Genomic DNA, 13,838 nt, shown 5'->3' on the forward strand with positions numbered 1-13,838 from the left:
CTTACTCAGAATTCGTGCTCTGCATTTAACCCATCCGAAGTGCACACACACAGAGCAGTGAACACACACACACACACTGTGAGCACACACCCAGAGCAGTGGGCAGCCATTTATGCTGCGGCGCCCGGGGAGCAGTTGGGGGTTCAATGCCTTGCTCAAGGGCACCTAAGTCCTGGTATTGAGGGTGGAGACAGCACTGTACATGCACTCCCCCCCACCCACAATTCCTGCCGCCCCAAGACTCGAATTCACAACCTTTCAATTGTGAGTCCGACTCTCTAACCATTAGGCCACGACTTCCCTTGTATATGATAAACTATATGAATAACTGAAGCTTAATATTACAATTGCTAATACAAATGCCAAAAATAAAATGAACTGAAAGTATAAAAATGAAGTCATTCAAAATATTTATATATACTATTATATAATAGTATATAATTAATAATATATTAAATTAAGTACTAAATAATAATGTTTAGTTTTTGAATGAAATATTCCTATTTTGATTTCTGTCAGTGCAGATTTTTTGGGGGGTAACATATGCAGTGCTGATTCTTAAAATATGCAAATAAAACTACATTCCCATCATGCCTCTGTGCTCTAATCTCGTCCTGACAGCCTCTGTCACTGCTAGTGTAATAACAGAGAGAGAACAGGAACAAGTCACTCACACCCATTATCTATTGAAAATAGCTCTTCTAGTTCTCTTCTGGCTAATTATCACTGACTGACAGAAGACGAGAAACAAGAGAGAGGAGAGATGTATCAGGCTCTGAATGAGTGATGGCCTTCTCTGTTTCTTCAAACTGTCAATCAGTACAGAAAAAGTTTTGTTCTTTACTATCAGAAAGAAATGACGATGCTCATTAAAGTGGCTCATAGTTCAGACTCCTGGCAGGTGATAATATTGTGCTCAGGGAAGGGGTAAAGTGGTTGGGAGGTCAGGTTATGACTTGTGTAAAATGGCTCTTGGCTGTTTAATCAAGCATATGATGTTTGTCAATGATGTGCTGAGTGAGGAATGCCGTCTCTCTTCTCAGGCAGGTGGATTCAATGATCTGTTGACATTGTGTGCTTAAAATGCTCAGAGAAGTTTGTTTGGCTGTGAAGTGACAGTGTCTTGAATGGCAGGTGTTGAGAGCAGGCCTGAGAACTTCTTAGTGTTGTTCCTACTGTAAAACAGAAGTGGCCGCCCTTAGAGATGATTTAGAAGTTGACTTGACTCACAAATGCTTTTTGGTCACACTATACTGTCCTCTTCTGGTGGATGTAAGCAGTGCGGCAGAAATGTATCTGGCCATGAGGAAGGTACGTTGCCTCCGTCGTGTGGCCAACTGTTGAACACATTAATGGTAATAGTACCTTTTATACATATATATATATGTACACGTCAAAATTACTGTAGAGCATACTTGCTTTATCATGCTTTATTTACATTTTGGTGCATTGTTCTGTTATTGCATACACCACGTTTTTGAGACTTTGAGTACTCCATACACGCTGAAAATGTGCATACTATATACTGACGCATCAGTAAGATTGGTATGTAAGTATGCTATCTCAGATATTGACATGGTTTTTCAGCACCTTCATGCGATCATGTAAATAAGCAACAAGTAAAACTGATTTTTCTTAATTCATTTGTGTTTAGGTGAATCATTTTGATGCACTAACTGTCTTGAAACTGCATGCTGGATTATTAGTGGAAGAGTTAATGTTGGAATTAAGTGCTATTTTTATGCATTTCTCAATAAAGTAAAGGCAAAGACCTGGAAGTGTTTATTGTTCAGTTAGGCTGGGTATTCAAAATTGTAAAATGTAAAAGTTTTTGTGGTTAAGTGCTGAAAATGCGGTGACAAACTAAAATTTTATATAGTCCAATATTTTGATCATTTGATTTGATTTTTCTTAATTCCAAGGATGAAATTTCCTTAAAATCTGAGTGCAAAAAAGTTTTTTTTTAGGTTATTTCAAAAGACTAACAGTATGAAACATCATACTGAGGGGGGGGGGGGGGGGGATAATAATTACAACATCTATTGAAATAATCTAACTTAATCAAGAATTTTTTATTTATTAATTTATTTTTAGTTACACTACATTTATTTACAGTTATTTAGTAGCGAAACTGTGAACTCACCCTTATGTTCACTTAATTGTGATATTGTGATCATTTAATTAATAATTTATTTATTTTTTTATTGTGAATTTAATATCTTATGGGTTATATTAAAGTGATAGTTCACTTGAAAAAAAAAATTATTTCATCATCATGCATCCTTATGTCAATCCAACCTTCTTCTGTGAAATATAAAAGAATATATTTTGAAGTGTTGTTGATGTTGCTGCTGCGGTATTTTCTATACAATAGACGGCAATGGATGGTCTGGCTACATTCTTCAATATATCTTATTTTGTGTTCCAAGCGAGTCAATTATACAGATTTTGGGTGGACTGTCCCTTTAAGACATGATGGGAATGTCAAAATGTACTACTGCAAATTATAGGAATGGCATAGGCTTTATCTGATGGCATTAAATAAATAAATTCATTGTTAGAATGATGTTACATGATCAAAACACTTGTCCCCTGCAGATGTTTGTCCCCTCATCTGGAAATAAGCATCTCAGGTTGTTTTTATTGACTCGGTTCAGCGCTGCAGCATCTTCAGTCCTACACTGACTTCACCCCCAAATTTCGCAGCTCCTATCACTACCTTAATTAATTTAGCCGTGTGATAAGAAATGGCGGAAAGATTACTCGATGTCGAGCTATTTTTGTCTGCCAGAGCTCATTAGGTGCGGAAGGGTGACGGTGAAAACGCGCGCGAGGGAAGCGGCTCTTTTGTATCTATCTCGCGCCTTTGAGCTCAGCGTCCCAAAACAAACACTTCTGCGTTCCGAGGCAAACAGCAGACTCCATCGGACACTTCGAGGGACACACTGCTTGAAAATGTTGACCCTGTTGTCGGCTATGTACTTGGTGGTGCGCACAGCTTCGGCGCAGGTAAGACGCCTCTCCTTGACAACAGAGGATAAATGCAGCATGAATGCACCAAACGCACGGGTTTTCTTTAAAAAACGTTACAATATCGGCGCTATATTTGAAGATCTATCTCTACCGTGCGTGCACATTTACAATTGGCTATATATCTGATAGTTTCCATTTATAAAGCAAGTGATTTCATGCTGGAAAACCCATCATAAGATGGTTGCTGTGTTTTGGAATGTGGGAGCTGATTCCTAACTGGTCCAAGGTGACCAAAATAGTATTTACCTGGTCCAATATAATCATTAGCTGATCTAAAATGGTCCACAGTGGTCATTAGCTGGACCAGCAATAACTAGCTGGCCGTACCAATTAAAGACAGTCAGGCTAGTTTTAGGAACTGGCATACCAGTCAATGGCCATCCTAGATTAGATAAAAACATATTGGACCTACTAGAAACCATATTCAAAGACATAGTTTCTAAGCAGGGATTGGTTGAATGATTAGTCTCCTTCATTATGCACGCCATGAAAACCTAGTACTGAGGGAGGGCAGAGACCTCTTTGTTGATTAATTTAGGATGCTTTGACAAGCAGGGTCCAGCACCATGGATAGCACTCTATCCACCCTTCCAGCGGCATGATATGTAATGAAGTGCCTCTATCCCTAACTGGAGCAAATATCTGCATCAGGCTGTGGGTGATCTGTAGCAGTGTAGTCGAAAAGGCACTGTGTTATGAACACACACCAGTAAAATGCAGAGGGAATCTGCTCTGGTGCTATGATGGTAAAATGCATCTGAGCCTGAAGGAGAAGGGAATGTGGAACAGGTCCAAGCCCTTTAGAGGCTTTTAACACTTGGAATTGTTAACCCAGGGTCATTTTTAATCCTGAGTTAGAATAAACTTGGGTTTTCTTGTTCTGTGTTTTCATAATGGACAAACATAAGAAAGGGGTAGTAGCACACTGTATTCAGTGAATATTTATCATATTTATTTTTAAAGTCTGTTTCACATGTCTAATGTTAAGGAATGTTGTCACATTATTTAGATATTATATTGGTTGTGAGATTCAACTTAGATCACAATGAGAACCTGCCATTAAATATTTAGCCTTATTTGCTTTCCTGCCAAAATGTTAAAAAGGAGTTAAAGGGATACTCCACCCCAAAATGTACATTTTGGCATTAATCACTTACCCCCATGTCGTTCCAAACCCATAAAAGCTTTGTTCGTCTTTGGAACACAATTTAAGATATTTTGGATGAAAACCGGGAGGCTTGTTACTGTCCCATAGACTGCCAGGTAAGTTACACTGTCAAGGTCCAGAAAATTATGAAAGATGTCATCAGAATAGTCCATCTGCCATCAGTGGTTCAACCATAATGTAGAGAGAAGAATACTGTTTCTAAGCGAAGAAAACAAAAATAACAACTTTATTCATCAATTCCTTTGTCAACTGTCTCCTCTGTGTCTCTCCACATCACTTAAACTGCCTACGCTCTACTGTGTCAGCTGTGCCACAAGGAAGCGCTGTTTTCTTTCAAATCAAAGCAGAAAAACACGTATAAGTACTTTTAGTTGTTGGGGCAAAGCATATAATGCAATGACAATTGAAAGATGAACAGATAAACATTCTTGTGTATAATTAAAACTAACAATATATAAAAAAACACTATAGGGCTGTAAAAAAAATAGAATTTTGAATATTCGTCGAATTTAAAATAAAAATCCACATTCGAATGCAAAAACGTTGCATGCGCTGTTGTATGCGCACCGTCTACGCGGTCTCAAAGATTGCCTGCACGCGGGCGGGGTGCGCGTCGTGGCTGTCCGTGAACCTGTCCGTCTTGACTGCGAAAATGACATAATGCAGACAGCCAAAGTATATTTTGGCCTTTATCAGTGGTGCACAAGATGCGATGACAATGTAAGTGTAACTGCATTATAATTTTTTTTGTTAGCCTATCCAGTAGAAGCCACTAGATGCAGCGCTGATGCGATGTTCTTTAAAAATAATGCAGAAAAAGAGAACATCAATGTGGAGAAGATCTTGTTTACATCAAAACTGAAACCAAGCCATTCACATAGAATGCATATTTCTAGAGGGACATCTTCTATCACCGTTGCACTCGCTTCTTGCACAAGAGAGCTGCATGTTTAGAAAGCCAAACTTGGTGGTGCGCACGGCTTCAGCGCAGGTAAGACTCCTTTCCTTGACAACAGAGGATAAATGCAGCATGAATGCACCAAACGCACGGTTTTTCTTTAAAAACACTCAGTACACGTTACAATATCGGCGCTATATTTGAGGATCTATCCCTACCGTGCTTGCACATTTGGAAAACCCATCATAACTGGTCCAAGGTGACCAAAATAGTATTTACCTGGTCCAATATCATCATTAGCTGATCTAAAATGGTCCACAGTGGTCATTAGCTGGACCAGCAATAACTAGCTGGCCGTACCAATTAAAGACAGACAGGCCATCCTAGATTAGATAAAAACATATTGGACCTACTAGAAACCATATTCAAAGACATAGTTAACTTGTAAAATTAATGCAAGTTCAACTTTTTAAAAATATATTTGAGACTTTATGGTGCGGTTTTCCCCATCCCACTGCCTCATGTTTTAAATGAAAAATGTACTCTATGTGATTGGCTTTCCGCCCTTTGTATTAAATTATGCATGCATACATGAAACTGTTTTGTTTATAGTTGTTTAAGCAACTTAATTATAATTTATTTATAAACATTATTTTAAATATTATTAACTTTACAGTCATGTATTCTAATGCTATGAATAAACGTGCATTAGTAATATTTTGCTCAATGCACCCTCTTGTGGCCTATTTCATAACTGAAATTATGCATTTTAAATTCGAAGAGAAGTACATAATTCGAGTTTAGTTTTAAGCCATTTTGACAGCCCTACAATACTATATTAATTTTTCTTGTTTATAAAAAATAATTGCAGATTTCACTGCAAATGAACATGAACCACAACCTGAAAGGGGTTGAAATTAAAATTATAGATTAGTCTAGATTTAGATTATGAAAAATCAACCATTACTCTGAAAACAGAAGGCATGGAGTAGATTGTGGCCTTTGGGGAGAAATTCATGCAACAAATATAATACAGTAGGCTTTTTTAAGGTTAAAACATGCAGACAACCACAAACTGCTCTACAGAAGTGAAAGCACATGAAGTATTTGACCTCAGTGCTCTCTTTAGGAAATGCGCATGATCTTGCATGTTTCCTGTTCAGCTCTAAATGACATTTTCAATCAAGGACAGTGGAGTTCATGAATTTATACTTGAAAGTGAAATGTCTTTACAGCAGAACAAGATAACAGTTTGGTGTCACACACACCCACTATAGAAACAATGTGAGATTTTGTGCATAGATGTGCAAATGTTTCAATCAGAACTGACAGAAGGGGAACTTATTTTAGATTCTTCACACAAACTCCCAGAGTAACTTACACATTCACAAGCATGAATTCAGAGAGTTCAGAGAGAAAATGTCAGTAATCTCAGCTATTAGTAATTTCAATAGCATCCAAAGTATGAGTTTAATAAAAATGCTTTTATTTTGAAATGCAATACAAATGTGCCCATTACAAATTAGCCTATATATTATAAAAGATGCTTATTCTGTTTGTCTGTTCATTCAACGAGTTTTACCTAATCTGTTTCGCTTGGCTATTTTGAGTTCATAAACCAATCAAGAACTCAAACCTGGGATAGGAGCTTCAAAACTCGACCGTTATACGTTTTTAAGTCGTTATGTTCCATATAAGGAGGTTGAGGGGGCGTCAGCGCGGATGCTCATGGGAAAATGAGTTCTTTCTGCGAGCCGATTGGTGGAGAGAGCAGCAATAGCAACTACATATCCCAGTGTACTGCATTTCTGTGAAAGCGTGTGTCATTTCCACACAAGAATAGAGGTGACCCATCCGTCCAGTCTGAGGCAGAGCAGCACAGCTTTGGCGCACATCTTAACCTGCACAATCAGATCTGAAACATGGTGAGACTCGCATCCTTCCATTTTTGTCCTGCACAGTATTTTAGCACAAATCAAATTTCGCAACGATGCGTGCATAACGTTAATTTAGTTGAATCTGAACGCTTTTAGATGTGATTTAGATTACGAAATCTGTTTTAATGTGAGATCTGTTTTAATGTGCCACGTAACGATTCATATTGAATATTTTGTAGCAGGTCGTATTAACCGCCATTTCCGCCTTTGGGGAATGGGTGTAACTAACTGAGGTGGCATCTTTTGTACTCAATGTCACTATATTTTCTCAAATTATAAACACTAAAAGCGTTTGATTTACGTCGAAGTTACAGTCTCGCGCGCGAAATGACGTTACAGTGCGTCGCGTCGAGCATCAGTTGCATCACCGTCTCTTTCATTCATTCATTATATGAGGATATACACAGAAATTAATTCCCATTCACTCCAACCATTATGTGCAGATGCTCAGGTCTTCTCATTTCAGATCGCTAGTCCTTTGTTCACATAACTAGGTCATGCCAGTGAGTGAGTTTGTGTTTTATTTCAGGCCGAACCAATCCGTGTGCTGGTGACTGGGTCAGCCGGACAGATCGCGTATTCTCTGCTCTACAGCATTGCTAAAGGAGATGTGTTCGGCAAGGACCAGGTGAGACACAGTGCTGGCTGTCTTCTTGCGTAATAGGACTCTGGTGGGGGGACGCAAGTGGAGCTAACTGGATTTTAAACCATGCTCTTGTGTTATATAAGAATGTATGATTAAAATATGCGGTTTTGTGATGCATGTCTGTGTTTAGAGTCGCGCACTGACTGTTACTGCAGTATTTATTGTCTGTACTGTGAGCATTCATGCATGTTACACTTGGAATGCCGATATCCGATAACACAAATAGTCAGGAATTTGGCTAACGTTCTAAAAATGTAAAAAATTTAACAAACATTCCTCCAGTAACGTTAATAGAACGTTCGTTCAAGTTTTCTGAGCTTTAAAAATGTTTGTTTAGAACGCTAGCACAATATTGTTATTTGTACATTGTTAATGGACTGTTTTTCTTAAACGTTTGTTGAATGTTCAGCTAACATTTTTTAAATGTTACTGTGTTTCAGAATGTTCAAGGGACATTCAAAAATAACATTCCCATAGTGTTTTCAAAATTTTAAATTAATATGTACACTTTTACATTCGTAGAAGAATGAGAATGTTTTTTATTTTTTTTGAAACATAAAAAAAACGAGATTTTGAACATTCATAACTTATTGGGAACATAAGATTTGTTCCTGGAACTAATTTTTTTAGTTGGGATAATTTGTCTCTCACAATTAAAAAAAAAAGCATTCATTATTAATATTTAAACGCTTACAAACATTTGTTTTGAGATTTGTCTTTTTATTTATACACTTATTTATAAAATGTTGGGTGCTTCTCAATAGCCAATGTTGACATGTTAGTAATCAAATAATTTTAGCAAGTTATCAGAAAAGAAAAGGTTAGTTGTGTGTGTGTGTGTGTGTGTGTGTGTATATATATATATATATATATATATATATATATATATATATATATATATATATATATATATATATATATATAATTATTGTGTATGTATTTGTACAAATCAATTGCTTAATTTAAGTATGTTAGCATATATCATATATTGCATAATCTAGTTATCTTATACCTGTTATATAAGGACAGTTACAGATTGTACTATTGTATAGAATGTAAAGTGTGTATGTTGTACTGCAGGTATTCCATTCCAAACATGTTTTTTGGTCATTGGCTGTAACATGCTTCTTGTTTGTCTCCCCTGTCAGCCAATCATCTTGGTGCTTCTGGATATCACTCCCATGCTGCCCGTGCTGGATGGAGTCGTCATGGAGCTGCAGGACTGTGCTCTTCCTCTTCTGAGGGGTGAGGGGTTTCTTCTCTTGATTGAATCAGATAAGACCTTATCACAGTGAAAGATAATCATAGGATATCAGGTAGAGGAAGATGTGGTTCAGTTTTTACCGGACTCTTAACTGACAGCTTCTCAGCCACTGCCTGTTTGTACTACAGCGTGTGTTATTTATAGCCAGCATCAGAAATGTATTAAAATGCAGAAGAGCCAGCATGACTCTGCAGAAGAGGTCTGCAGCAGAAAATAGCATGTGCTACACTGTATTTGAGGAGTTGGGAGGTGTATCCGCTGCTGACTGATCTTATTGGCTCACGTTGTAGGATAGTCATAGACCAGTGAGAAACGTGTTGATGCCACAACAATGAGGGAGGGGGGGGCAAAGAACAAGTTCTGTCACAGATGTTGTACTTTGGTTGAAGTCCACTCTGATAAATAGTCCTGTACTAAATCTCATTCTAAAGATTATCAATGAAATGAGCCAATTTAGGAAATATTGACAGCCTGATAAATGATTTATAGTGATGGGAGATGAAAGTGTCAAGAGATAATGTCAGCATATACTCCTGAGAAATAATGGTCTCTAGGTACAAACATAACGAGGCTGTATTTCACAATACTGATGCTAGAAGTTTGCATGTGCTGTTTACATGAGTTTATCAAGTTTATCATTTCATTAACTGAAATGGTCTTGAGGCTTCCTAAAAAAACACTTGAACAAGTTGCAGCTTAAAAAATAACTTGTTTCAATGAGCAATACGTATTTCTTTTAATTTTACAATATATTATTTCATTTAATACTCATAAAAATATTTAGCTAAATGTTTTGAATTAAAAAGCTGAATTTCTAATACAAGTGGATTTTGTGAAGGGGCAAGTGAAAGAGAATTTTACTTGCCCGGCCAGATAAGTAATCTGATCAAAAATTTTAATCACAAACAATAACTGGGGCAGCACCTAAACTTTGGCGAGAATGATTCAGATTTTATTGTTTTCAGTGTAAACGATGACTAATAACGGATAACGTATTGACCGTATCAAGGTCACGTCAGTCTGACTCGCAGAGAAATCAAAACTGTAAGCGCAACAGCACACACAAAGAAACAAACGTACTATTCTATATAATATATGCAACATCACACGACCAGAAGTGATGTTTTCCCGACTTTCAGCTCGATTGCAAATGTGATATTGATTTTATACAACTTGAGTTAAACAAGTAATATTAACTGACCTACATTTTAGACACATTATGGATCGTTTTTGCTCCATTTCGCTAACAAAAATAGTTCTAAACAAAGCCACAGCAGAGCAGTCGTGCATCTCTGAGCAACACACAACAGTCTTTTGTTACTAAATGATTCATTTTTGATAATTCAGTGAGCCATTTATAACAACGGTTACTTGCTTCATTTATTGAATGAATCGGCAGTTTGAACGAATTGGTTGAATCAATGATTCACTCATTAAGACAGTGACTTGCCACCACCTACCTACCGGTGGTTTTATTTCGTATTTAAAAGTATCATTGGATTTTTCCAACATTTCATATTTGTATGTCAAAAAAGTAAAACATTAATCTAACAACATTATTTATGCATTTGGACAGATGGAGTTTGTTGATACTGATTTCATTTGAATATTAACAATCATTTAGTGTCTTATTATTCTAAAGTATTGATAACATGTAAGAATTTGACGTAAATGGAGACGTGCATATTTAATCATTTAAAGAAAATATTGTCCTTCATAAAGTTAAAGTGTAACCGCAATCAATTTAAGGCAAATATTAAAAAAAATATGCTGATTAAAGTAATACCTGATAGAGCACTGATGAGACCACTTCAGAATAAATTACATTTGTGCCAAAAAAAAAAAAGTTTTTTTTATTTTTTTCTCGGACAAGTAACTTTTTTACTCGGACAAGTGAATGATTGATTTACTTGACTCATGTCAAAGCTTAATGTTGAGCCCTGTAAAGTATAATAAAATATGTATGTACATTTCCTTTTTAAAATAAAAAAATATTTCTAAAAACAGCTGGACATTTTTAAATAAGTTCATGATCTTTAAAAATGTTCCATTTAAAATTGGTTGGCGTAGAAATTCCTGTGAAATAAGTTTTTCTGTACCCTCAGTCTCTTACTCGTTTCTCTCTCTGACCCCTTCACAGAGGTGATTCCCACTGATAAGGTTGAAGTGGGCTTCAAGGATCTTGACGCTGCCATCTTGGTGGGATCTATGCCCAGAAAGGAGGGCATGGAGAGGAAGGACCTACTGAAGGCTAACGTGGCCATTTTCAAAACCCAAGGTGAAGCACTGGAGAAATACGCCAAGAAGACCGTCAAGGTACAAGATTGCAACAAATAATGCCTCTTGAATCAGTTTATGTGCAACTGAACTCAGATTTTTCAAAGATTTCTAGCCTTTAGCTTCTGATTTAGACAACACTGTGATAGTTAAAAACATTGCTGGATGAGTCACTGGGCAGTTTGTGGTGTTTGTTGTTCTGCCGTTCACTTTTCGTTTTCTTTCATAGGTGCTAGTTGTCGGAAACCCAGCCAACACCAACTGTTTGATCGCCTCCAAATCTGCTCCCTCCATTCCCAAGGAGAACTTCTCCTGCCTGACCCGTCTGGACCATAACAGGGCCCGCTCTCAGGTCCGAACCCCACCACCCCACCACCCCATTCCCCTTCACTTCTTATTCTGCTTTTTTGATGTTCTCTAACTCATTCTTTGTGCTTTCCAGTGCTGCAAGTAATCAACCTTTTTTTTTTGTCCATCGTACACATCTAGCTTAGTTCTAGAGCAACCATATCTAGTTATGTACTCTGGAGTAGTTCATAGACCATTACAGTGACCTCATTATAGAGGGACTGTTAGCGGTCTCATATTACACATATGAGCGCTTTGCTCACCTGCAGTGTTCCTCCATGCCTGTAGGTGGCGATGCGTGTTGGCGTGTCCTCTGACAGTGTGAAGAATGTGATTATCTGGGGAAATCACTCCTCAACTCAGTACCCAGATGTGCACCATGCTATCGTGAACCTTCATGGGAAGGAGATGTCAGGTTTTGATGCAGTGAATGACGAAAGCTGGCTGAAGGGCGACTTCATCACCGTAAGTCTGACATCTGAACCTGTGGAGTTATTAAAATGAGATAACGGACCTTCTACCCACAAAATGTAGCTGAAATTGCTCTAATATGGCCATAGCTTTACACATGACTTTTCGTAGCTTATTACTTTAATTTACCCATCTGCAATTCTTTTCATTTTGTTGTACACCAGACGGTGCAGCAGAGAGGTGCAGCTGTCATCAAGGCCAGGAAGCTCTCCAGTGCGATGTCTGCTGCCAAAGCCATCTGTGACCACATGAGGGACATCTGGTTCGGCACTCCAGATGTGAGCTCGCACCCTTTGGACATCATTTGAGTGTCTAGGCTATTAGATTCTGGCTACAAGTAAAGCGGAAGATTCAAACACTTCCAGTTTTCCGAATCATTTCCTTGTCAAGGATACTATCAAATTTCACACATTTTCTAAAAATTCAAAACCTGCATGATCAAAAATCTGCTGTACACAATCTGTTTCTAATTGGTAGTTTATTTTTTATTTATATTTTTAGCAAGAATTGTCCATATAGTATTATAAAAAAAAATGATTTCATGTCACGCTTTACAGGGTTAATGCTAACTAATTATTTTTCTGTCTCTTAACAGGGTGAGTGGGTCTCAATGGGCGTCTACTCCACTGGTAATTCCTATGGAGTTCCTAATGACCTCATGTACTCCTTCCCTGTTATGATCAAGGTTTGTTTTCATCACTAAAAGTTTTAAGTTTCTAAAAAAAACAATTAAGTTAAATTTCAAAGAAATCAAAGCGTTTGAAAGTAGTTCAGAAAGATAAGGTCTCTATGTAAGTACTATGATTTTCCACCCCAACAGAACAAGACCTGGAAGGTGGTTGACGGACTCTCCATCAATGATTTCTCCCGCGGTAAGATGGATGCCACCGCCGCTGAGCTGGTAGATGAGAGAGACACGGCTCTCACCTTCCTTGGAGCATGACTTAATGTCTCCACAACAGCGCGGCAGCCGTTAGACTCTTCAAAGTCCCCAAATCCCCGACTGTAAAGTCCTGTAGATTTCACAGCTGACCGTGTGTGGATATTCATGTCTCTTAACGTGTGCGTGCGTGCGTGTGTGTGTTACTTCACAAGAAACGTTTGCAATCTGCTCGAAGTGTCTGGGGCAACACCTGAAGAAGAAAATTTCCAATTAAAATCGTTACGCACATAGTTGTCCGGACCAAAATAATGAACATCTGTCATAAAACAATAAAAGGCCATGTGGAAAATGAATGTTTGTTGTGTATTTGATTGTTGACATGCCCATCTCATCTCTAGTTCTGAATACACACATTTAATGGGTGTGAATTTAAGAAATTAAGATTCCTCATTGTAGACAGCAAGCCAGGCCTTTTTGTTTGAATGGAAACCTTTATATATTAAGGAATTAATTTTAATAAAAAATTATTTCAAAGCCTAGAAGTGTCCTAGAAAATTATAACGGTGAATATAAATTTGATTATTTTAGGGATCGTTATATTAAAAAAAGACTGAGAAATCATGGTAATTCATTGGTCGAAGGGGATAGTAAACATATGGAAGCCCATTTCTGCCACTTTGTATTGCTTTGATAAATCATAATTATTATGATTAAAGTCGAACTTATGACATGGTAAGTCACATTTACAAAATGAAAAGTCTAAATTATGACAATGATATAATAAGCCTGTGAGATGTCTAATCTAAACTATGACAAGTCATGATTATTGACGAGGTTAAAATTATGCCATAAAATACGAAATAAAAGTATTTTTGTCAGTTTCGGCTGTTTATGTGCATTTCTGCTTTTCATC

At 37.4% G+C, this 13,838-nt stretch overlaps 1 protein-coding gene across 1 annotated transcript; it reads left to right on the forward strand.

The window, feature by feature from the left end:
- Positions 1-2,940: 2,940 nt before the first annotated feature.
- On the forward strand, positions 2,941-13,278 carry LOC132143978 (malate dehydrogenase, cytoplasmic-like). Its single transcript, XM_059554652.1, has 9 exons — positions 2,941-3,009; positions 7,566-7,664; positions 8,831-8,927; positions 11,087-11,262; positions 11,453-11,575; positions 11,860-12,036; positions 12,207-12,320; positions 12,638-12,727; positions 12,863-13,278. The coding sequence occupies exons 1-9, from the start codon at positions 2,956-2,958 to the stop codon at positions 12,983-12,985; spliced, it is 1,053 nt and encodes a 350-aa protein (XP_059410635.1). The 5' UTR covers positions 2,941-2,955; the 3' UTR covers positions 12,986-13,278.
- The last annotated feature ends 560 nt before the right edge of the window (positions 13,279-13,838 follow it).

This window comes from Carassius carassius, chromosome 7 (genome assembly GCF_963082965.1).
Source record: "Carassius carassius chromosome 7, fCarCar2.1, whole genome shotgun sequence".
Lineage (NCBI taxonomy): Eukaryota > Metazoa > Chordata > Actinopteri > Cypriniformes > Cyprinidae > Carassius > Carassius carassius.

Coding starts and splice junctions, on each gene's coding strand:
- LOC132143978 (XM_059554652.1), top strand. CDS start 2,956: ATGTTGACCCTGTTGTCGGCTATGTACTTGGTGGTGCGCACAGCTTCG. Junction 11,263..11,452: donor ACGCCAAGAAGACCGTCAAG/GTACAAGATTGC, acceptor TTTCTTTCATAG/GTGCTAGTTGTCGGAAACCC. Junction 12,728..12,862: donor CCTTCCCTGTTATGATCAAG/GTTTGTTTTCAT, acceptor CCACCCCAACAG/AACAAGACCTGGAAGGTGGT.